At 45.0% G+C, this 25147-nt stretch overlaps 1 protein-coding gene across 2 annotated transcripts in view; it reads left to right on the forward strand.

Annotated features, from left to right (window-relative positions):
- The window catches only part of HMBOX1 (homeobox containing 1), a gene marked incomplete at both ends in the record, with an annotated part of 117827 nt that overhangs the window by 79018 nt on the left and 13662 nt on the right, over window positions 1–25147 (forward strand). For both annotated transcript variants that reach the window (XM_080342455.1, XM_080342454.1), the window contains 2 exons: window positions 430–540; window positions 7907–8060. In XM_080342455.1, coding sequence (XP_080198581.1) covers window positions 430–540; window positions 7907–8060 — 265 coding nt within the window. The remainder of the gene's footprint in view (window positions 1–429; window positions 541–7906; window positions 8061–25147) is intronic.

A 25147-nucleotide genomic window follows, 5' to 3' on the forward strand; every position in this document is an offset into this window, starting at 1 on the left:
AACTATTTCTGTGTTTATCTCCCTTCTTATTCAAACATTAAATGATAACGATCTCCTAACTATCATTATTTATATATCACAGTGGGTAGGTGACTTGTTCCCTTTTCACAGATGAAGACATTTTACAACCAGGGAAGTTGTGGACAGTTCAGGTCAGCAGTAGATTGATTTGGCTTCCCATTTTGTGCCCAGATTGGTTGTGCTGCTTCCAGGAGGTACCTTGAATAAGGCTGAAAATAACAACAGGGAGAAATTAAACAAGTTAATGATGGGGGGAGCTTGAACACTCTGCTTTTTCTGTGATTGAAACAGCGAGTTCGTAGGCTTTGCAAGTCAACACCTTTGATCAGTATATAAACCACTTTGAAATGTTTTTAAAAGGATGACTTTTTTCCTCTTTTTTTTGCTTTATTTTATCTATTTTCGCAGGTATCAGCCAGAGCCGGATCTCCCATTGGCTGCTGCAGCAGGGGTCGGACCTGAGCGAACAAAAGAAAAGGGCATTTTACAGATGGTACCAGCTCGAGAAGACAAATCCCGGTAAATAAATACAGCCTAAACATCTCCTGCTGTGTTATTTATGGAAAGAAGCCTTTTGTCCCTGTTTATTATCACTGATTGTTCAGTTCTTGGGCTGGCGTACTGAAGAGGTGTTCCCTCTGACCAGAACAATCCATCAAGTTGTAGCCTGCTAACATGAAATATATACCAAAGCTCTTAAGAATGAACAGATAGAAATCATTAATATTGGCTGCATAATGTAAAGTAGTGAAGAAAAACCGCACATTTGGGCAGAGAGGAACTTTGGGATAACTTCAGAGGGTTTGCGGGTGGATCTTGAGCTCAGGGATGGGATGTTGGTAAGTTGGAGATGTGTCTCTCAAATCCCACCTGCTTCTCCAAATCTCAAAATAGATCTGAAATAGAAAAAGAGAAGTAAAGCTCCTCATTATCTTTAACTAACCAGCAATCTTCAGAATCACAGTTCAATTAATTTCCTTGCATTATGCTCTTCCATAGATTATGTTTGACCACAGTTCTTTTTGTTCCCTTTAGCGGTTTCATTGTAAAGATAAAAATATTTATGTTTAATTTCCTTTAAACAACGGCATGATTAAATTAACTGTGTAATTGTTTTAAGGAATTTAAGCCTCATGCTCTCTAATGTGAACTTGGCTTTAATATCCAGAATTTTATTATGAAAAATTCCACTGGAAAAGAGATCCTCGAAACTCCTGCTGTGTGTATAAGCTGAAAATCAAGCTGCCAGTTGGCCTGAGAACACTTGAGCTTCAAGCTGGGTGGGTTCAAAGTGACACCTAAGCCCGTCCTTTCTGTTAAGCCTTGACTTTTGCGGTGGCTGCAATTGTGACAGCAAAGCTACAGCCGTTTGGTGGCGGCTGCTTTGAAAGCCACGTGTGTCGCACCCTATGAACTAACACTCAGCCGTTTCCCTTTGATGGAACGTGTTGCCTCCAAAACAGTGAAGAGAGGTTATTTGGAAGGTCTATTTTGCCCAACAAAAAGCCCCAAAGCCTCTCCTGACAATGCAAACTCCCATCTTTTCTTGCCAATGTCGTTTGGAGTTGTTTAAGAAATAGTGTTCTGGGCTAAGAGAAGCCTTGTCAAACTTAGCACTAAACTCTTGACTTCTTCCTCTTCACCTTTCCCCATGTCCACAAGCTCGCATGGTGTTTGTCCTTTTGCTCTTGAGAAGAGTCTAAGGAGGGAAGAACTTGGCCGCTGAAGGTTACGGCCGAACTGGAAATGAACCGACATTAACCTCTGCTTTTCCAACGCGTTCTCTTGCCAAGCTCTTATTCACTTTCATTAATACACAGATGGAGAAATGTCTTGAAAAGTGGTTGTTTGAAAACAACCTTTTCCAAGTAAGAGATTTTGTACCATATTTCCGAGACAAAAGGTAGAACGGCTCCTCTGCTTATGCCAAGCGACTATTTGGATGCGCTTAAATTCCCTTTAGAACCAAATAATATTCAGTTTCTTTTTCGAGACTGAGGCAAGGAGGAGAACCCTCTGTTTTCCTGGAGCTGTTGGAAAAACCTACGTGAGGAAAATGTGGTTGTATTTATTTATTTATTGTAGGATAATCCACTACTTGGAGTTATTGCCATCTACTATATTGCAGGTCAGGCTGGCCAGCCGAGAGATAACAAACACACACATGTGCAAGTGCATACGGTGTATTAAAGAAGGTATAAACCAAAGAATCCTGGATTTAAATTACAGTTATAAAATCAATTTGGAGCCCAAGTTTTGGATACTGCTTACAGTATCCTGTGATTAGTAGACTAGACTGGTTGTTCTTGGATTCGGAAAATGAAGAGTTTATGTTTATCTCCCTTCTTATTCAAACATTGAATGATAACGATCTCCTAACTATCATTATTTCTATATCATAGTGGGTAAGGGTTCCCTTTTCACAGATGAAGACATTTTACAACCAGGGAAGTTGTGGACAATTCAGGTCAGCAGTAGATTGATTTGGCTTCCCAGTTTATGCCCAGTTTGCCTGTAGCAAACTCCAGCCACGTTCACAAAGAAGATCGTTCTCCTTCAAATTTAAGACATTAAATGACTGGCATGTGTTTTTTCTAGTCAACTCCTGGGAAGTGATAGTTGCCTTTCTATTCTTTTATACTTCATCTTCTCCAGTTCCACCTCCTGGGAATAAAATCTTCTTTGGGTGATGGCACCAGGTCCCTGTGTGCAGAAGCACCTACATGTTGGAGTTACCCATGGGCCAAGTGAGGCCTTTGGGGGCTTTTATTCCCCCCATTTCTTCAAATTCCTTATTTTGGGAAACTGGATCTTCAGCCTAAGTCCATTTTCTGGCTGAATTTGTTTAGTAATGGGAAGGAAACTTAAAACGAAAACAATCTGAAGGACTAGGGCACCAGATATAATCAGTTTATGAGCTGTGAATGAGGAAGAGTTGTTTAGCGAGGCAGGACTGGAGATCCCTTGGTAGACCTGGAGTCTCTCCCTGGCTCCACCGGTTTTCTGGATGACTCTTAGGGAATTATTTCACATTTGTACCTCCCTTTCCCGTCTCCTACTTAAAGATGAGACCATTTCCCTGTGCGGGACTTGCCTGTTGCTTCCTCCCAGCAGGGAATGGCTTTTGCTGTTTCATATATTGCACCCAGCCAGGAGTTTCTAATAATATAGGGGACAGAAGATGACTTATAAATACATCAAAAGAGATTTTATTTCTCTTTATTTTTTCAAAAGTATAACTCTACTATATGATGCTTTAAGTCATCCCCAGGCAGCCCTACACCTGACAACAAAAGAACGTCACGTCGTGGCAATTTTGAGACATCGCTGCTGTTGAGATGTCGCGAGATGTTGCTCCTGTACAGAAGAACTCAGCAATTCCATCACATTTATTATTTACCAGCGTGTTTTGACCTCTCGAATACGCTGTTTGGTGTTTGCTTGAGTTCGGTTGCTGGTTTGCAGGGGCAGTTTCCTCCTGTCTTTGGCGCTGGGTACCCAGCAAACTGGAACATTGCAAAAGAGACTCGAGTCTCCAACAGCAAACTGGAACATTGCAAAAGAGACTCGAGTCTCCAACAGCAAACTGGAACATTGCAAAAGAGACTCGAGTCAGGATCAGGAAAATAAGCACGCTTTTTCTGCTATATGCAATAATCTTGCTCAAATTTTCTTGATCAACGTTTTTCTGGTAGGAGTGATGTGGGATTAATAGCAACGCTGCGAATTCCAATGCACTAGCAACTGATTTTTTCTGGAAACTCTTGCCAATTAGGGCAAAAGGCAGTTTTGTATTGAAGGGAAAAAATCAGTGCTAAATGCTAGTGTGTTAAGGGTCTTTAACGCAATTAATAGAGATGCTTTTCATTTAGGGCATCGCACCTCTTGTGTTTTGTGGAGCACTGAGAGCATTTTGACAGCAAACAAACAGCCTGTGTTTCAGAACTCCAACAGTTGAGTTTGGAGTGCACAGAGTCCTAGAATGTTCTGATTATTGTTTTCGGAGCCCAGTAGTTTTAAATACATAATTCCCTATTTCATTTTACATTAGTAATTGTTAGCCTGATTAGTTTGACATGCAACGTGGAAAGTCTGTTATGGAATAACTTCAGCGTGTCCATTCCCTGTGTGCGCTGCAAACTGAAGCTGGCACCTAGAAATGATGTGCTGAAGCTACAGATGAACACAGACTGATTCCATTTTGGCTGGATATTTATTTCTGCTGGGCTTTTGTAATAGAAAGGCAGCTGTGGTCACCTTGGAGAATACCGTGTGCTCTTCTCCTTGAACAAAAGGGAAAAAGAAAGATAGTTATTATCAAGATGTAGCATCTCTTGTGTTATTCCCATAGCAGCTCTTGTTTAGCTATAAAAGAAAAGCCTACAAAAAACAAGAAGAAAAACTCGGGGGCTGGATCTCCCGTGAGATTTGCCCTGGAAATGGATTGTTGGTGATTTACTGGTTTACAGAGAAAATCGTCCCCGCTCTGGTCCTTCCCATCCGAGCAGTGAGCTCTGGAGGGAGCTGCTGCTGATCCAAACCCGGCCCGGCTCTGTGCTCACTGAAAGGTGCTTATGGTTGTCGAGGGTTTGATTGCGGGGTGACAATAAACCATGGCAGATGTATTGTTAACCCCCTCTCCCCCTTCCCACTCAGGACAGGCGATCGGGAGGGAAAGAAGGACAGAGAGAAGAGACTTGGGAAAATTAAACATGTTTTACTAATGCTACTGATAAAATAGAGAAATAATACAAAATATACAAAACCAGTCTTGAAAGTCCTGGCACCCGAAGTCCTGGACTGGACTCTGCAGCCAATGGAACTGGGTTCAGTCTGTCACTGGCCTCAATTCGCAGGGACGACTCACAAGGTCCTCTCCTAATGTCACCATGAGGAAAAGGGACGAGATCCTCGTGATCTCCCACTTTTATATGAATTATCCCGTGAATGGGATGTTATACTCCGTTGGTCAGTTTTTGGTCCCCTGTTTCTCGTTGCCCCTCTGGCAAGATGTGCATCCATCCTTATCAATGACCTCGCATTCCATTACTATGTTCACCAAAACATGGATCTGGTTCTCCAGGAAAACGCAGCTAATCTGAAAGCTTTAGCTGACAGGCACATTCACTAAAAGAGAAACTTGGTTTTAACAAAAACCAGGACAATGATGTGATCTGGGGTCAGGCTGGCTAAAAATACAGTGTGACATCTGTTCTTATCAATATCATATCCGTACCTGCTGCAAAGCCTTGGTGGTAAATGGTTTCTCCGAGTGAAGAGGTGGCCTGAGGCTCCTCTGTGCACCCCCCTGGCCGAGACGTGTGATGAGGAGCAGCAATGCGACACCTTTTGGAGCAGCGTTCTTTCTTCAGGGTGGTGTTTGGGATGTGCTGAGAGCTCTTGCCATGGGGAATTCTGAGTTTAGAGCTGCATTCCAGCACCGTTCTTGCCTCCTCTCCCCAAAACCCACCTGCAGCATCCCTAGCGTTTGAGAGAACGCTGCCTTGCACAAAGAAAACACTGGTGCAAAAGATCCTCAGCGCTGGCAGGTTGGGAGAGATCTCACTTTTGATTTTGCTCTGCAAAAGGAGTTCTTCCCACAGAGTTCACCTCTCCACCTCTCCCATATCTCTTGCTTTTTGATGCATATACCAAGATGAAAATCTCGTACTGCATTCTGCTCAAGAGAGAAGTTTCAGTTCCTAAAAGCTGTTTGAGAGGTTTGTAAAAAGAATCTGACCTGGTAACTTGGGATGTAACGTATGAAGTTGTAAAGCAGAGGAGCTGGGTGAATATTGCCGTGGAGCTTTGGAACAGCAGAATAAACAGGATCCCAAAGTACTCACTTAATTGAGGGGGATGAAGAAAATCTCCATAGTTGCCTTATTAAATGTGACAATAGTGTATATTCCACCACTTTTGCCACTGGCTGATAAATCCGAGCACATTTTGTGCCTCTCTGTGCATTCGGATGTTTCCATCTTTATGTGTGTGCAAAACAGAGGTGGGCACTTGCTTGTAATTCTCAGCATACTTCTCTCTTATCTGCGGCTGATATTGATGTTACCCCATAGAAAAGAGAAATATCTTCTATTCAGTAAGTGAACGTATCAGTAGCAGGAGAAAATTTATGCTTTAAATGCCCTTTTTTTTCCCAACCTTTGTCTGAATAATAGAAGTATTTTGCATCTCTCACCTTGATGTTGGGCATCACTGATATTCCTATACTCTCCCTGTGAAAAGAAATCCCCAGATAGGGGAAGTATATTGCAAAGACCATGCAGAAAAAGCTAATTTCTTATCCTATTCTCCTCTGCCTCTTTTAAAAATTATTTTTTAAAGTTTTTTCAGTTTTTGTATCTATTTAAAGCCTAGTGACCCAGTGCTGACCCAAACCCACAACCTGTGCAAATACTAAAAGGAATAGATGAGGAATTCTCCTGGAAATGCCCTCCCAATGAATTGGCAGTATAAGAAGTTGTTCATGTGTCAATAGAATGTAGGAGTCTGGGTAGCTGGGAATTAGTGCGATTCGCCACCCGTTGTGCGTGCAAAGCGGAGATTGTGGGCATCAGTTCCTACACACTTCTCCTGGGTCAAGGTTTGAGGTGGTTCTGGGCTCAGAAACAAACCCCTGGCAGGAGGAAAATCCTCCTCGTGCAGTTCTGGAGAGGAACGCAGCCAAATGCATAAATAGCCAATTTCTTGCCTTTTAACTCTAGGAATTCGTTTAGTGGTTAAACTCTTAAGTTCCCCTAACCTTTTTCCTCTGTTTTCAATTAAAGCAGCAGTGTTGTTTTGCTAATGCAGTGTGTTTTTATGATTAAATCCTAACCATTTGGAGCAAGTCTGTGCACGCGGAGGGATTTGCTGTCTCAGCCCCTCTTTCCATGTTCTCCCATGCACACAGCTGCCTGCGGCTCTTCCATCTCCCCACGCTGCTTCAGGGCATGAATTCCATAGCTCACTATGCATATGGGATATAGGTGGTGATGTATCTTTTCATCCACCTGTTTGCGCTTGGTTTGGGTTGGGTTTTTGAAATCTTTTTGCACACAAGAACTGCTATTTCTTGCCACTAGAGAAAGTCACCGGTCACAAAGCCGCCCTTCACAACATACCCCGTTTTACCTATTAATGTCCTATACCAGGTTCCCATCCTCAACCAAGCAACATAGGAGAGATCGGTCTCCCAGTGGGTCTTGATTTATCTTGATTTATTAACTTAGAAGCTGTTGTGGAAAGAATCAGGGGTAAGTTTCAAAGGGCTTTGCACCAAGTGCTATCTCTTGCTTAATGTTTTCCTGTTCAGGCTTCTTGAAAGGAGAAATACATCCATAGAAGGGGGACAGAAGAGGAAAGATGTGGCGTTAATCTGCTTTCAGTGCCTTTTTCAGGCGACCTGGCACTCGGGAGCCCGTGTTTGCGCAGGTCGCAGGGTGTGTTTCTATCGGTGGAGCTATTTCAAAGTGTTTACTCAGCTCTTCAGACACATCATAATCCCTTTGGTATCAATTTACATTTTGCTTTTTGTTGTACAAAGAAATGGAAACCTGCTGTTTCCCGTTTTGTGGCAGAAGAGGTAAAAGCGCAACCCGAATAAATCCTGGAGCGTAGATCACCCGTTCTGTACGACCCTTTTCCTCTTGCTGAAGACAGGGCAGCTTTTCCTATCACCTCCATTACATCTCCCTTAGATTTCACCTCTACCTTGGAGGTTGGAGGGGGCCTTGTGTGTCTTTACGGTGTCTTTGCTTGATAACGCTTTACTTGTTTTAGTTTGAACGGTTTCATCACCTGTCTTGTCTTTTTTTCCCACGAGCAGGAGAGAGAAAACGGGCGTGATTTTTAATCCACTAGGAAACACAGTATTTATCATTCTTAGGGGCTACGTTAAGCATGAGACCCGCTCCTATCCCAATAGAAGAGCCAGAATGGAGACAGACGCCTCCCCCAGTCACAGCTACCTCTGGGACCTTCAGACTACGGCGAGGCAGTCGGTTCACGTGGCGGAAGGAGTGCCTGGCTGTGATGGAAAGGTACGTCACCTCGGGCTTACCGACGGGCGTTTTAAAGCCAATACAAACATCCTTTTTCCTGCCCTGCTGAACACCAGCTTCATTTTGCGTTGGCATCATGCAGCTTAATAACAGTGTAATCGTTTGATTCTCAATGGGAGAGTAGGAGGAGCTATTTAACGCCTTTTGTTGTTTAAAAAGATGTTCTACTTCTCTGGACGATATCTCGTGTTTTGTAGCCCCTAAGGCATCTTGTTCTTACTTCAGTATTGGTGTCCAGCTCTTTGCGTTTGCAGAATCCTTTCCATCCAGCCCCACGCAGGCTCCGTCGCTGTGGGGCTCTGCACGCTCTTTACATTATACATTTCTCCTCTCCCAGCTTACTGATTTATCCTCATAATGCACCGGGTTATTTTCTAGCTTATACTGGCACTTCAGCAGCCCTATGAATCGTTCAGGATGCAGAGCTTTGCCTAACAAGCACTAGATTCCTTGTCCAGAAATGCTCTTACAGCCCTTTTATGTGAACTGGGAACAGCACAGAGCAAAGTGGATCTTTCAACTACATATGCAGAGTGGCAGGGGATCATTAGAGCTCCCAGCTCGTGGGTCCTGCGGAGACGGAGCGCTCTCTGAGCCCGGCTACCCGAGCGCTTTGCCTTCCCCTCTGCTTGCAGTAATGTCTCTTTTGTGGATAGTATTGTATAATAGAACAGGGCCAGGGAACTCAGATGGAGTTTAGGGATGAATGCTTGTTTCTGTTAAGGGCTAAATGGCTGGGAGGAGTTTCCTTCTCTCTGAGGAACCTCAGATGACTGTGTGTGCTACACTCCTCTCTGCTTTGCAACTCCATTAAGTCCGCAACCAGCAGATTTTGGGGATGTGCTTTTGCTTTCTGTAATGCTCCTCTTGCTCGAACAAGGGTCTTTGGAACTGATTAGGAGCAGAGAGTGTCTCCTTTTCCCTAAACTGAGACCAAAATACCAAGTTCTCTCAAGGACCCGAGGTATTCTACACACAAGATGGACATATCCATACTTCTATGTGGCCACAGGCCATCGTGGGGCCTTTGCAGCGCTGAGACCACGATCTAAGTGTTTATTTCCATAATCTATCCTGGCACAGCACTGATGTTTTCAGGTTTGGCTGAATGTACCTCCAAAGGAAATAATCTAAATGTTTGAAATCTGTTCTGCTAATGCAAAGTCCCGAAACGTGATAGCACACAGACTGTGTTTTTCTAGCGTCCCCTCCACACAGGCAGGACAACATGCAGTGTAGGATCTTTAACGCTTTCAAATGCTCGTGTGACTGTCCTGATTGCAGTGTGTATGATGACAAAAATGTTCCAGCTCTGTGTACCACCTCCTTATTAACCCCCGAGGAGTGAAATATTTAGTTAGTCCGAAGTAGAATTAGAACTTTGGGCATCGATGTTGTTCCTTCTTGGTTTCTGTCTAGCCTAAAGCGTGATAACTGCTGTTATTTACTGTTGGAATCATGATAGTGGAAACACAGAGCAGAAGGAGAAAGCCAGGCCCTTCAGCTCCCTCCTAAAGCCGGGCTTTGCTGAGACACTCAAGGAGTCAGACAGCCTGTAAGGGTTTGGTATCTGTTAGAAAGATGTGAGGTTTAGTTTTGTGTACAGAAAGCAGCACGTTGGTGTTGACGTTGGAAATCATCCAGTTGTGTATGCAGATGCATAATCACTTGATCTAATTTGTCGTTACTCTCTTTCTTCTTTGTCATTCTCGGGTTTGTTTGCTGTGTCTTGTGCTCTGTAAGGTCTTTGCTGCTGGGGTTTTCTTCCTATTCTGCTGTTCTGCCACATTGCCTTAATCCTGCCTTTAATATCAGTTTGAATCAGCACTGAATTTCGCAGCCTTGTGTGTGGGTGCTGGACAATATGGCCAAGGGCTTCGACTTGAGGCAAGAACACAGTAACCTCGAGCTGTGGCAAGTCACACTATTTGTGTGACAATAAAACTACACCATAAAGCAAGTTGGAAATGCGGTTGTTTAACTGTTATGCTTTTAATAGGCCGAGTTGAGCTGTGGGGATGGAGCTGGTTTATGCGACAACTTTTGAAAGAGTGAGAGGAAAATACCCTTTTGGGAGCCATAGGAAGAAGGGAACTAATGTCACATACAAGTCACCAGAGACTTCCAGGCTTGTCTGTGATGTGACTCACATCACCAGCCAGGGTCGAGGTGACCAGACCCCTGCACATCAGGTTCACTTGGTGCCATAGGGTGAGGAATTCGGCCCCCTATAATGCTGCTTTACATTACTTGTGTCCTGGTGCCATTCATCTGCTCATTTGCTTTTTCCTTTTGACGGTGAGTGAAGCCATCTTACTCAGTTCATCCAGTGTTTTCCTTAATTAAACACAAGTTGCATTGCGTTGGTATGTTCTGCAGCATCTTGTGCTGCTGCTGCGGGGGTTTAGGCACCTGCTTTGAGCTGCTTATTTGGGAACGTCCGTAAAATGCTTGTTCATCCAGGCTTCTAGCAATTCAGCCCTGAGAAACGGAGATCCAGGAGACAATTCCATCCCACTAATGCAACTATAAGCACCTTTCTGGCTGCAAGAGAGGAACCTTCTGCTATTAGATGTAACTCTGGTGATCTTATTCAATGCCTGAAGATAAGAGGGTTGATTCTAGACCTTAATGGCAACTCCTGGGTGGGGAATGCAGAGCTACTTCTTCCTATAAACTTCTGAAACGCTGCTGTGAAGCCGTATAGACATTTTTTGGAGGCGAGGATCAAAGTCTTGGGCTGCTCTATGAGTTAATTGTGGTACGTGGTTTTGACTTGGTAAGAGATGCAGTCGCTGAAAGTCGCTGTGGCAAAGCAGCTGAGAGCTCTTCAAGAAAATAAACCCTGAACTTGATTGCAAAAATTAGACAGATTTGCTTGCAAGAGCAGGCTCTTCAAATGCACAGCACCGGTCAGAGTTTGGCCCATAAATGAGAGAGTGAGGGTTGAAGGACTAGTTTCTCTTTTTTAAAAGATCTAAATCAAGCAAAATTCCAGTGCAATTAATTATTAGATTGCTGCCAACCTGATGTAATTAAGACTAGAGTTAGGGCCAGCACATATACTTAAATGTCTCATGTACAGAAGTGTCTGTATACAGGGTATGTGTATTAAAGAAACTAATTGGTTTATACTGGGTTTCCAGAATGCTGCTTGCGGTTTCTGTAATTCAATTCTCCAGCCTTTACTGCTTTTTTGGAACCCCTCCCAGAGCAGTTTGTTAGTTGCTAGGCTTACATTTCGGACAATAGATTCAGGTCTCTTTCTCCCTCTCTCTCTTTTTAAATATCTCTGGGAATATTTATGCGCTGAAGGTTAAGAGGAGCAGTGGTTGCAGAAGGTGAAGCTCTATATTTAACTGCAGACTAGGTGTGGTTCAGACTGCAGCACAAGCTCCTTCTCGCCGCCGCGCTCCCCAGATCCACCTTGACCCGTTCCCTTCCCCAGCTCCTGAAATGTGCTGAGTTTTGCGTGCGTTTGCCGGCGTGTGGCTTTACCCTCCTTTGGGAGCTACAACAGACCTTTCTGAGGTTAAACTTGAAAGTCTGTTTCTGGTTCAGTTCTTCTGCGTTTCGTCTTGTCCCACAGATATTTTTTTCCCTTTTCTCCGCTTTCCTACTTCTTTTCAACCCCCCTCATTAGAGCTTCGAAACTGAAAATTCCCTTAGGGGTTTTTCTATTTTAATGAAGCTGTGTTGTCTTGTCTATCTTTTTTTTGGAAGTGATGCGTGCTTCTCCTCTAATCATATGTTAGAGTTGAGGTTTATCTTCCTTTTCAGACAAAAATACCACCTCGGATTGGCAGCAGAATCAATGACAATACACCCGTTTTAAGGCACTTCCACTGAAGATGTTGGGCTGGGGGATTGCGTGTTGTTTTTTAAGTATATGTTTTATCCAAAGATTAAAATAACTGTAAGTTCTGCTCTAAACAAAATGAATAATTCATCCGTTGAAAGTATTTCACTTTGTCTAGGCAACAGGGACTTTGCTTTCAGGTTGGGGGTTATTCGGTTTGATTTTATGGCTCTGGTTTTTTATTTTAACACTTTTCTGTGCCTTTGAACCAAGATGTATTTAGATTAAGTAAGACTGGATGATATAGATACCTATTATTCCCATTTCATAGATGGAAAAACAGAGTCAGGTGTTTCATTTGGCCTTGCGATCCAAGGCAACTTTATTCATAAGAGAAATGGGTTTAGATTTCTCGAGATACCAAGGGTATGGTTTCGCGATACAGCTGAGCTGAATTAACAGTTTGTCACCATCTCATCCTTAGGTGTTATCCTGTCTCATCGCCCTTCTCGATTCCTCCTCCGTTTCCCTGCGCCTGCCTTGTGCCAGATGTGCTGCTTCCCTGGTTGAAATACCAGCCAATTCTGCTCGGTTCGGGAAAAAATGAATCCTTTTTATCTCCCCGCTGCATTTTATTGAGTTGGTTCAGCTTGCTGTGCGATGAGGAGGTGCCAGACCTGGGATGTACAACATGGGAGAGGGAGTTGAACAAAAAGATGCGCAGATTTTCCGCGGTGTGTTTGTGATCCGCTCGCTTTTCTGGTGGTTTTTGCTTGGTTTGAATTGGATGCCCCATCCCTGGAGACACCCCAGGCCAGGCTGGGTGAGCAACCTGAGCTGGTGGAGACGTCCCTGCTCTTGGCACTGGATGGACTGTGAATATCCCTTCAACCCAAACCATCCTGTGATTCGATGATTCTGTGCTGACAGTTGTGCTTTGTCCTTTGATTTTTGCCCAACAGCAGGAACATCTCGCTGTATCACCCCTGTCAAACTCTTTGTGTAACTTGAGCCGGTTGTATTCTTGTTCCCCCTTTAAATCAGACCCAAATTGATGAGGAAGGTTGTCACCCATCCCTGCTGCGTTTCCTTCGCACCACAGAAGATTGAGCATCGCCCAGCCTCCTGAGTATTGCATCTGGGTAGGAACAACCCCAGGTTCCAGTATAATGACCTATTAGAGAGCAGTGCAGGGGAAAGGGACCTGGGGGTCCTGGGGACAGCAGGGTGACCATGAGCCAGCACTGGGCCCTTGTGGCCAGGAAGCCAATGTTACCTGGGGTGGGTTAGAAGGGGGTGGTCAGTAGATCAGAGAGGTTCTCCTGCCCCTCTGCTCTGCCCTGGGGAGACCACACCTGGAATCTTGTGTCCAGTTGTGGCCCCTCAGTTCCAGCAGGACAGGGAACTGCTGCAGAGAGTCCAGCGCAGCCACCAAGATGCTGCAGGGAGTGGAGCATCTCCCGTGTGAGGAAAGGCTGAGGGAGCTGGGGCTCTGGAGCTGGACAAGAGGACACTGAGGAGGGACTCATTCCTGGGGATCAATATGGAAAGGGGCAGTGTCAGGAGGATGGAGCCAGGCTCTGCTGGTGACAACCAGGGACAGGACAAGGGGCAATGGGTGCAAATTGGAACACAGGAGGTTCCACTGAAAGAGGAGAAGCAACTTGTTTGGGGTGAGGGTGGCAGAGCCTGGCCCAGGCTGCCCAGGGGGTTGTGGAGTCTCCTTCTGTGCAGACATTCCAACCCGCCTGGACACCTTCCTGTGTAACCTCATCTGGGTGTTCCTGCTCCATGGGGGGATTGCACTGGATGAGCTTTCCAGGTCCCTTCCAGCCCCTGACACTCTGGAATTCTGTGAAAGAAGCACCTCGTGCCGCGGTCGGGCCGGCAGAGCCCTGCGCTTGGTTCTGGCTCTGAGCGATATCAGCCCTGACATGCGTTATTAGAAATTCTTCCGATTGTGAAAGCGCTATTACTGCAGCTCTCCTGAGCGCCGGGGTTTCCACGGCTTCCCTGGGGAAAATGAGAGCTCTATTAGCTCCTGAAATTCAGTTAGGAAATTTTCTTAGTTAATTTAATCCCATTACTCTTAGTTATGTCTTCTAGCAGAACCTTAATACCGGCCCCATAGGGGATCTAAGTTTCCTGTGCAAGGCTTTGGAGGAGATTTAAGTTTTGGATTCATTGCGTTTCTCCCTTTTCAAGCTGACAACAGAGCAGGAAGTAATGTCTTTCGGTCTCTTCCATTAGCCTTGTACATTGTTAGGAACAGAACATCAGTTTCTCATCAATATAACGATGTCCACCGCTTTGCTCAGGGATGCTGCTCGTCTTCCTCGGGTTTGTTTTGCAGACTGCAAAGAGGTGAGGAGTGCTGGGAGTTCGGCTCGGCCATCCCTGCGACCCTCAGGTGTCATTGAACCTTTTGGCGACTCGCTGTTCTTACCCCTAAAATATCTACGACCTGCTGGGGAGACTGAGCCAAAGCGAAGAAACCATCAGCAAGGTGCTAAATACCTGCAACTCTTGGGTTACCTACAAAGATTGGTGTTGGGAATTAGGAAAAACTTTCTAAATTAGGAATGGTTGCGCACTAAGGTTATCTACAGAAATTACGTAGCGTTTCTCAGGAGCAAATGAGCTAAAATCTATCTGGGTGGCTCTGTTATATTTGATCTTAACGCAGAGGGAAACATCAGGTGACGTGTTTACATGATTTTCCAGCTTCTTCTATTCCGTCACAAGGTGTTTATTAGTCAGCAACTTGCAGTGGGAGGTTTAACTTCATTCAGTCCCTTGAGATGGTAGGAAGGGAGTATTTTTGCAGCATCTTTGCTGTTCACTTTGCAAAGGCATTCAGGAAAGTTCACTTGACAATTTAGACACGGGCAGGATCGGTTTATTGTCTGCAAGTTCAGATGGTTTGGCTCAGGGTCATTGCTGTATGTCTTCATAAAATGCAAGAGCAGCCATTTTATGCTTGCTACACAGTATCTTTCTTCTTTTGCATTAGATCAAGCAATGTTCCCTCTTAGACATGCATAATATTCCAGCTTCCTATTCTAATCAGCCATAAGCAAATCCCAGTCGTTTGGCAGCTTGCATGCAGTAAAACGCAGCGCTGGGCTGGCTGTCCAGAGAGCTCGCCAGACGCTGCTTTCCTGAAGGATCCAGCACCTAACAGGGTATTTTTCTATGAACTCAGGTGCTTTTTGTATCTTTATTCTCTTTATTATCTTTTAATAATAAAAAGAGCGCTGTGTGGGAGGGGCAGCTCCTTGCAGCAGACTCCAGATACGATTTTTGTACCTGCCAAGGTCACAAGAATTGAAATCAACATTTGCAAAAGGAGCCTTGTCAGTCTGACCTGCAACAGCACTGGCTGCTGCAATAACCCGACGTTTTGAGAATGGCAATTCTTCCAGTCCAGGTGCTCTCCGGCTTTTCTGCAGGACCAGTTTCCTCTGTGTTCTGTCTCCCTGCTCGTGAAGGTGAGAAGCGAGATCTCACCCCGAGTTAGAACGTTGTCTTCTCGCAGCATCAAAGCACTGGTCATACCAATGGGATTGAAACTCTCTCTGGAAGTGCCCAGGTGCTTTCAGCGCAGATGTAAAAACTCAGAGCTGCTCTTTACTGTGCAGGCTAATGTCATTTTTACTGGCTCCAGTAGCACCGATGTGTGAGAGGATCTGTAAGACCCGATTACCTCTTAACCTCTCGTTTGTTTTTAAGAACATCTGCTGGCTCCTGCTCACAGACCCATTAGTCAGAGTGTACCCCTGAATATTACATCCAAGCTGTCCTGCTTGCCCGTGCAGTGATTTCATTTGACCGTCCTCAGCATGTGAAGTGATGCTGGGACATTGCATAAGGAGAGGAGCTACAGAAACATCCTCAAATCAACCCGAGTTCCTATTAGGAAAACACAAGTGTGACATGGCAGGTCTGAATAGCACCGTGAACAGACTCCCAGGCTGGCTGGGTTGAAGGGACCTCTGGAGATCCCCCAGTCCAACCCAGCTGCTCACGCAGGGTCACAGAGCAGATCACACAGGTGGGGCCAGGCGGGTTTGAATGTCTCAGAGCAGGAGACTCCACACCCGCTCTGGGCAGCCTGGGCCAGGCTCTGGCACCTCCCAGCAAACAAGTTTCTGCTCATGTTCACATGGAGCCTCCTGTGTTTCAGTCTGTGCCCGTTGCCCCTCACCCTGGCGTTGGGCACCACTGAACAGAGTCTGGTCCATCCTCTGACACCCACCCTGACATATTGATCCCATTGATCACATCCCTCTCAGCTTCTCTTCTCCAGCTCAACAGCCCCAGCTCTCTCAGTCTCCTCATCACAAAGATGCTCCAGACCCCTCAGCATCTTTGTGTCCCTCCCTGGACTCTCTCCAGTAATTCCTTGTCCTTCTTCACCTGGGGAGCCCAGCACTGGACCCACAACTGCAGATGGGGCCTCCCCAGGGCAGAGCAGAGGGGGAGGAACAACCTCCCTCCACCTGCTCCTCACACTATTGCAGCTGTGGGCATTCTCATTATTCGCATAAATATGCAATTCCTTCTAAATCCTGCTAAGGACTTCAGGGTACTTGGGAAAACTAATTACATACCTAGTTTCATTTTATATGCTAAACTGTGTTTAAAAATTTGGAGGTCCCTTTTTCCTGAGTCTCATGAAAAATAATTACAAAGAACCTTCTGTTTACCTTCCCGTCATCACTCCTTGTACATATTGCTATCGATATGCTGCTTATTTATCTCCTCTCTGAACTAAACAGTCATTCTCTTATCTCTTTTTAGATGGCGAGTCTTCCCTTGCCTCTAATACTATTCATTGTCACTCCTCTCTGGACCTTTTCTATTTCTGCATTCAGTTTTTAGTGACGCGGGGCAGGTGAGCGGGGACAGGAGACCTCTAGATGCTGTTCATTGTAAGGACAGCGTAAAAGTCTAAGTTTAGTGCTGTGGCTTATCTATCTTTGAGCTTTCTTCTGTGCCAGCACTAAGTTTTCTCTAATCTCCGATGGTATTCTTCTTCCTGTGACTGTTCTGTTTAATGTACACGGAATGGACTAGTAACAACAAGCTCATATTAATTAGTTACGTCGTTATTTTCTTCACCGTGATTTCAGGAGGCAGGGCAAGTCACAGAAACTGCGAACGTTCCATCTACATTTTATATGCTGTAGAACAACTATTTGCTATAGACTGGAACAAAATCTCTTGCTCATATTACAGCCCTTGTAAGGGTGATGTGTCTTTGGATGTGCACAAGGGTATAACAGTTATAATCCACTGTCCCTCTGTCCTGAAGGAGTGGAGACACCGCTGGGGAATGTACTCGCTCTCTGTGAGCAGAATCTGGGGACATGTCACAGGTAAGGCAGTGACAATGACAAACACAAGTGACCATAAAGCTACAATCATTCCCCCTTTGGCTCTTTTTCAGAGTCTTGGGAAAGATCTGGGCAGCCCTGTTCCAGGTCTAAGGAATAATCATCTCTCACAGGGAGATTTCCCTGACCTGGGTGTAATATTACCCATGGAATAAACCTACTTCGGTCAGTTGCAAAAATTAACTTCTTGAGCGACCTGGGAAGCGTTTGGAAGGAATTAGTGATCAGGTTGGCACCTCATTGTGTCTCAATTTGATGGGGCGGCTGTCGACGGGAGCAGCTCCGAGCGCTCTCGGGTTGGCCCATTCCTGGTTTATAGATGCAAAGCGTTGTGCCGACTCCTGCTTCATCTCCTCTCTGAACACGGTCCAAACCTACCTCAGCGAAAGGAAATTCTCTGCCATCTAGTAACAGATGGGAGGGCTTTATACAAGCAATAAACAGAATCATTACGAGGAGAAGTGGGGGAGCAAAATTCCGAAGTACAGCTCCTAAGTATGTTGCATCATGTATTTATGGGCTCTTGGTCAGGCTGTGGAGCACTTTAAACAGACTAAAAAGAATGCTTTGTCAGGCAAGCATATGGGCTTTAACCACAAAAGTCACTACCACATCCTAAATTCTTTTTTAGCCTTTTTTTCTTGTAGTCCGGGATGGCACAATTGACCCTTTTTTGTTTCATTTTCCTTCGGAACACGCATAACTTTGAATTTGTTTTGAATTCTCTGCCGTTCGCGAGGAACTCTGTCAACAGAATAAAAGGCATGGACACGTTCCAAAGAGCTTTTTTAATACGATTTACTTATGAAGAAAATAAGCTACACAAGTAGAAAACATATAGAAAAAGTCATCTGATTTGTTGCTGATGATGTCCATCGGCTGGTGCTCCTTCAGTTTTTAAATGCTCCCTGATATTCTCTTAATCACAGGGGCTTCCAGTTTCATGTTCAGCTTCTCTTTTCGGTCAAACATTATTATCTGTTTCTCAGAAAGTGATTAAATTCTCCATCTTAGAAGCAGGTGTAGCCAAGGGTACAAAATCCCTGCCCAGCAGACTCTGCTTGTTTTAGCGGTTAGAAATCTACATTCCCATGGCTGTTTGTGACCATATTGAAGCAATATTATCATTTAACTAAAATAAATCCTTCCTTCCATCTCCCTTATTGGTCACCTTCAGGTATTTGTGCTAAACCGCATCCTGATCTCAGCCTTGAGCTTTGCTCAGCTAAAACTTGCTCCATCTCCTGCAAAACGGGCTTTTCATTCCTCTGGCTTCCTGTGATCACTCCCTGAGATGTTCAGTTTGAAATTCATCTTTCTTGAATGTGGGAGACCCGGATTGTATAATACTTAGTCCAGGTGAGGTTATCACCATGTTCAAGATCATCAAGTGGTTTTGTTCTTAAGATAGGCCAGAGTTGGTACCCGAGGAAGAGCACTTGTTAACCATTTAAAGTTTCAGCCCAGTTCTTCATTTCTTTTCTACCCTATCTCATAATTATACTAATCTTTGTCTTTTTCCAAAATTATGAATGATTTCCCATATGCTTTACTGAAGTCCAAAAACGATAAGACTATATTTTTTGAGACATAGGATATATAGTCAATACCAGTATTATTCTAGTCACACTTCCCGACGAGATGAGACTGTGCCCAGGGAATCTGGCTTTTCTGAGGTGGAGTGGCCATACTTTTGAGTCCTCGGTGCTTATTATTTCCAAGGTAATTATTTACAATCCTATAGGGGAATAAGTAAATTAAAAATATATATATAAAGTGGATAATAAACTCAACTATTTCCCTATTGTCATTGAATAATCTGTAGAAAATATATTGCTCTTGTCAGACTTGAGAAGTAACACTCTCAAGGATCCACAAAGCGACCTCCTTGCTTAAAACTTCCCTTAAACCTTCTTTTTTGCTGTGACGTCTCCAAAAAGCCTCCTGAAACTGGCCTTAGCACTGTAGTCGCTTAATCAACTTGCATGCTGGCCTGTGCTAATTAATTATTTCTTGTTCTCGTTTGCTGATATCCATCTCATTGCATTGCATTTCGGTTGTAAGGCAGGGAATGGACTGATGTTTAAAAACCAGCTTATTCTGCTTTGCATCTGTACATTATTTACTAGAGTAGCAGTTCTGGTCCAGATCTTGTGGATAATGGGCAATAGGAAAAATATAAGTACTGAGCCCGAAGTCGGAAGCTTTGATCCTGAACCTTTTGACTTTGGGCACTCGTTACCCCACAAGAATTGGCCTTATCATGTCTTCTGCATCCCGTAGGATCCTTTCATTAGTTTAATCAGCTTTTCTTTTCTGAAAAAGCAGCAGTGGTGTTGTCTATGAGCTTCTCAGCTGAGTGGACCTGAGTCTGGTCCAATACTGGACATTGAAAATAAAAGCTTGCGGATCTTTGGGGGGAAATGCTGGAGGTTGGTAGCTCATATGAAGCTTTATCACAAATCCCATGTTGGGTAATTTTCCTCTCCCGGAGGCTTAGGGCAAAGTGAGACTTCAAGGTTCACAGCCAGAAGGACTATAACATTTTGAAAAACACGACCTTACCGAGGCCAAACTAAGAACAGCTTGAAGGACCTTGCTGCTTACCCTTCACATTCTGTACATACTTACTTTTTGTGTGATTCAGCGCTGAACTTCCCATTAAAGCCCAGTTTTGAGGCAAGGATAGGCTGTTCCTCCAGATGAGCTGAAAACTGAGAAAACTGCATCTCATGCATTTAATATCTTTTTCGAGAGAGCAGAGAATGGTGTTTTGGATTGAGTCCCGTGAAATCCAAAGCAGACAATTTCATGTGTGTTTGTGTTGCCAGATAAAGCCTTGGAATCCTCTGCTGTCTTAAACGCAGTATCTCTAATGACCGTGGTGTTGATTAGAGGAACATCTTGTTGGAAAGGTCACGAGTGGGTGGGCTCATTTCTGCAGGGTCCTGTCTCTTCACAGAATGCCAGAATGTCAGGGGTTGGAAGGGCCCTGGAAAGCTCATCCAGTGCAATCCCCCCATGGAGCAGGAACACCCAGATGAGGTTACACAGGAAGGTGTCCAGGCGGGTTGGAATGTCTGCACAGAAGGAGACTCCACAACCTCCCTGGGCAGCCTGGGCCAGGCTCTGACACCCTCGCCGGGAACAAGGTTCTTCTTAAATTTAACTGGAACGTTTTGTGTTCCAGTTTGAACCCATTGCCCCTTGTCCTATCACTGGCTGTCACCAGCAGAGCCTGGCTCCATCCTCCTGACACTCCCCCTTTCCATATTGATCCCCAGGAATGAGTCCCCCCTCAGTGTCCTCTTGTCCAGCTCCAGAGCCCCAGCTCCCTCAGCCTTTCCTCACACGGGAGATGCTCCACTCCCTGCAGCATCTTGGTGGCTGCGCTGGACTCTCTCCAGCAGTTCCCTGTCCTGCTGGAACTGAGGGGCCACAACTGGACACAAGATTCCAGGTGTGGTCTCCCCAGGGCAGAGCAGAGGGGCAGGAGAACCTCTCGGACCTACTGACCACCCCCTTCTAACCCACCCCAGGTACCATTGGCTTCCTGGCCACAAGGGCCCAGTGCTGGCTCATGGTCACCCTGCTGTCCCCAGGACCCCCAGCTCCCTTTCCCCTACACTGCTCTCCAACAGGTCATTCCCCAACTTACACTGGAACCTGGGGCTGTTCCTGCCCAGATTCAAGACTCTACACTTGCCCTTGTTCTATTTCATTACATTTTCCCGCCCAGCTCTCCAGCCTGTCCAGGTCTCTGATGGCAGCACAGCTTCCAGTGTCACCACTCCTCCCAGCTTGGTGTCACCAGCAGACTTGCTGACAGTCACTCTGTTCCCTCATCCAAATCATTGATGAATATATTGAATAATTCTGGCCCCAGTACTGAGCCTTGAACACTGCACTAGATCCAGGCCTCAACTGGACTCTGCCCCATTGACCACGATCTTCTTGGAGATGTTTCATCCATGGGCTGATCCTGCTTTATTTTTGATTTCTGAGAACTGTCTGATCCATTGAATGGAACTTTAATAACTTGTCCCCTGTAGAAAGTTTAAAAATATGTAGATGGGATGTTTGTTTCACGGTTGTCTTTATAAAGATCATTTTTAATCAAGTCGTCAAGTCCGGAGGATTTAATTCCCATCAATATCCCTGTAGTGCGTAGGTCTCAATTTAAATATTGCAAGTAAATAAAGGAGAATAGAGACACTATTATTCAGGCTTAGGTGCCTTGTTAGGAAGAGCTTTGAAGGTGCTGTATGTTCACACCAACGCGTTGTTGAAATATCACAGAAGAATTCTCACTTTATCAAGTCTCAGTGTGTTAGCTATTAGCTGGTTTCAAAAATTTGTCATGTTTTTCTTTTTCCCTTTGTTTTGTGAACAATTTAGTTAAATACCTTCGTTTTGGGAGCCTGCAATAACATTAAGCTTAAGGATGGTCATAAAATGTTACCTGTTGTCTGCTCGTCAGCGATTTCCAGTTACCTTGAGCAGAAGGTGTGTTTCAAACTGCTAAAACCTGCAAATCTTTCTACTCAGAAGAGCTGTTGTGTCATTTCGAAAATATTCTTATCACCAAATCCAATTACAAGGAAGAGTAAATCGCCACCTCCGATGTCTTAACTATTCTTTTTTAAATTGTTAATTATCTCGCCAGTAGGGTGCTGTAGATTAGGAGGCAGAGATTATCTTTTGCAAGTATGAGGCTTTCAGAGCTATTATCAATTAATTCTGGTCTTAAACAAATTTTAGGATAATATTATTCATAATAGCTTGATGGGATTGTGTTGGTGCTTGAGACCGCTGTCAAAACACTGAGAAAGTTATTTTAGAATTGGAAACCTGATGATGTTGTAGTAGCTTTGAAGGTCATACAGTTAACAGACTCCGGTGCAAGGTGTATTTTTGGCATTTTAATCTACATTGCAGAGTAGATTCCTGCTAGGAAACATCAGTTAAACGACTGTCTCGGAATTTAGGCGCTGATTTGTAAAACCAGAATAGAGTCGACTCAGTCATACGAGGTTTTTATAACGTGTAGTGGAACGACAGTGCAATTTACGTCCATAAACACATACTAACAAGAGAAATAGTTAGGATTTCTAGAAGGCTGGTGCTCTAAGTGATCTAGTTGTGTTGAGAGCTCGTCTCCAGGTTTGCGCTTTGCATGAAAAGAAGTAGAAGAATGAAACATCTCTTCCAGAAAAAGACTTAAAAGCCGTGCTCTGGGGTGAGCGCTCGAGCTGCGAATGAGATGGAGATCTTTGAAAAATGAGCGGTTTTAGTTCGGTTCCAAAGCTTATTTAAAGTTGGGGTAGATTCTACGTCAGATAAAATCCTAAATTGTGATGCTGGGACTGGATATCTCTATAGGTTGAACCTGGACTTAATGCCACGATTGCGGAGAAACCTCTGGTGAGATGAAGAGTCCTGCAGTGGTTTCTTCACTCCTTAAATTGCACAGCCCTACAAGAGCCCCTGGCTGAGTGATACTGCTGTAGGGAAAACCAGAGAGAGCTGTAGCCATCGCCTTCATCAGGGTGTTTTTGGGCTTTGGGATTGTTATTTAAACTTGTCTTTTGCCTGGATGGAAGGTCTAGATGAGCTGGTGCTGAGGGGATGTCTCACGTTCATCTCTTGCAGCCGCATCCTCAGCTGATCTCAAGTGGAAAAGGACCTCGCCAGATGTTTCCTGTAGCGACTAAACTGGTGGTTACATCTTCCAGAGCTGTGAGGAGGAGATGGTGTTGTCAGTGTAATTCTCAGCTCCATCAGAGTTTATCTGCAGAGACTATATCTTTGAGCTTTAACTCTGCTGTCTAGAGTAGAAATGACTTTCCTATATATTGCAGCACACACATGCCATTATTATAGAATCTGTAGAAATATCAGTAGATAAAAGGGATGGTGTCATCTGTTGACCTCGCTGACAATGGCATTAGTGACATTCTTGGCCAGTATTTACTGGGAAATAAACCAGTCATTACGCTTCCCGATGAGATTATGCTTTGAATGTCACTTCTCTGTCTCATGCCACGCAGTGATAAGATCTCGGGCACAGATGACAGTCGAACTTCAGAAATCTTTCCATTGATTTGACAGGCTGAATAATAGTTCTCTGAAAAGCCACAACGACTGAAACAACGACCTCTTGCTACTGGGTCATACTGCGTTGATAAATATACTAATGAGTGATAAAGTAGGTAACGATATTCGAGTGTTTCATGTAACTTGTCAGTGGAAAGCAGAGGTGCCGTTCGAAGGGAAACCGGATAGGGAGCTGGAATTACAGGCAGCCTTATTGAAGAGAAAACAGCAGCTTGTGCTCTTGTGTATTTTGAGACAGCAGAAGGTTTGGCAGGGAGCTCAGTCCCTGGGGACAGCAAGATCTTCTGTTCCTCACCAGGGGTCAGTTGGGAGCTGGGGAAATGGGCTGGACCGGAGGAGCAGGTGGGCAGGAAAGCTCCCCCCAAAAAGGGAATCGAGGGAAGGGGATAGAGCTATTCCGTTGTGCTTAAATTGTGTTAAGCTGGACTGCAGCCTGAGCCTTGGGAAAGATGGTCTTGGGTGGAGGAGGTGCTGGTGGGGGAGAGATCGCCCATGACCCAGCCCTGTGTGCTGGCAGCCCACAAACCACCCGTGTCCTGGGCTGTGTCCCCAGCAGCGTGAGCAGCAGGTTTGGGGGGATTCTGCCCCTCTGCTCCACTCCGGTGAGACCCCCCTGCAGTGCTGGTCCAGCTCTGGGTCCTCAGCACAGGACACACATGGAGCTGCTGGAGAGGGGCCAGAGGAGCCCCAGGAATGACCCGAGACTGGAACAGCTCTGCTGGGGACAGGTGACAGAGTTGGGTGTTCAGCTGGAGAAGAGAAGCTCCAGAGACCTTAGTGTGGCCTTTCCGGACTGAAAAGTGTTGATAAGAAAGATGGGACAGACTTTTGAGCAGGGCGAAATGATTCTGATTTCTGAGATAAAGATTCTGAAAACACACATTTCACTGCATCTTCACCAGTTGAACACATCATGAAGGGAAAAGAGAGACGGAGGCAGAGAAGGGAACGATTCAGAATGAAAAGCCAGAGGGCGGCCGGTCATACAAGAACCTGGGGACATTTCCATTCTGGAGTCACTTTCTCCACATGCAACTTTCTGATCCAATATTTCCTGAATATCAAGAGCGATGGTGCAGCTGTGAAGCTGTTTGACTGTGGAAGAACCACTTCAGAGACAATATATACTACAAACTCAGGCAAACAATACGGCGTGTTCTTTACGAGGCGATCCTGTGCCAGAAGGATGTCTGTGCAAAGAGATGGGGGAGACCTCAGTGCGGCCTTTCAGACTTAAAAGGGGCCGAGAAGAAGGATGGGGAGAGACTTTTGAGCAGGGCCTGTTGCGATAGGACAAGGGATGATGGTTTTAAACTAAAGGAGGGAGATTCAGGCCAGACATGATGCAGAAATTGTTCACACTGAGGGTCGTGAGAGCCTGTCCCAGATTGGCCAGAGAGGTGGTGGCTCAACCATCCCTGGAGACATCCCAGGCCAGGCTGGACGGGGCTCTGAGCAGCCTGAGCTGGTGCAGATGTCCCTGCTCATGGCAGGGGGAACTGGGGGAGATTTTGAAGGTCCCTTCAACCCAAACCATCCTGTGATTCTATGAAGAGCACTGGGACATTTGACAGAAATGGGAACCCAGAGATGCAAACACAAAGTTCAGTAATGGAGTGAACTTACAGCACATCCATTGTTGCTCAAGAAATATCCACCCGTGTATTCTGCTCTCCCTTTAATTGCAAGGTAAATTATTCTCCTTTCAGTGCCATTGCCCTCTTGTCCGCATACCTGAATTACCTCACCTG

This window comes from Nesoenas mayeri (genome assembly GCF_963082525.1).
Source record: "Nesoenas mayeri genome assembly, chromosome: 3".
NCBI classification, from domain to species: Eukaryota; Metazoa; Chordata; class Aves; order Columbiformes; family Columbidae; genus Nesoenas; species Nesoenas mayeri.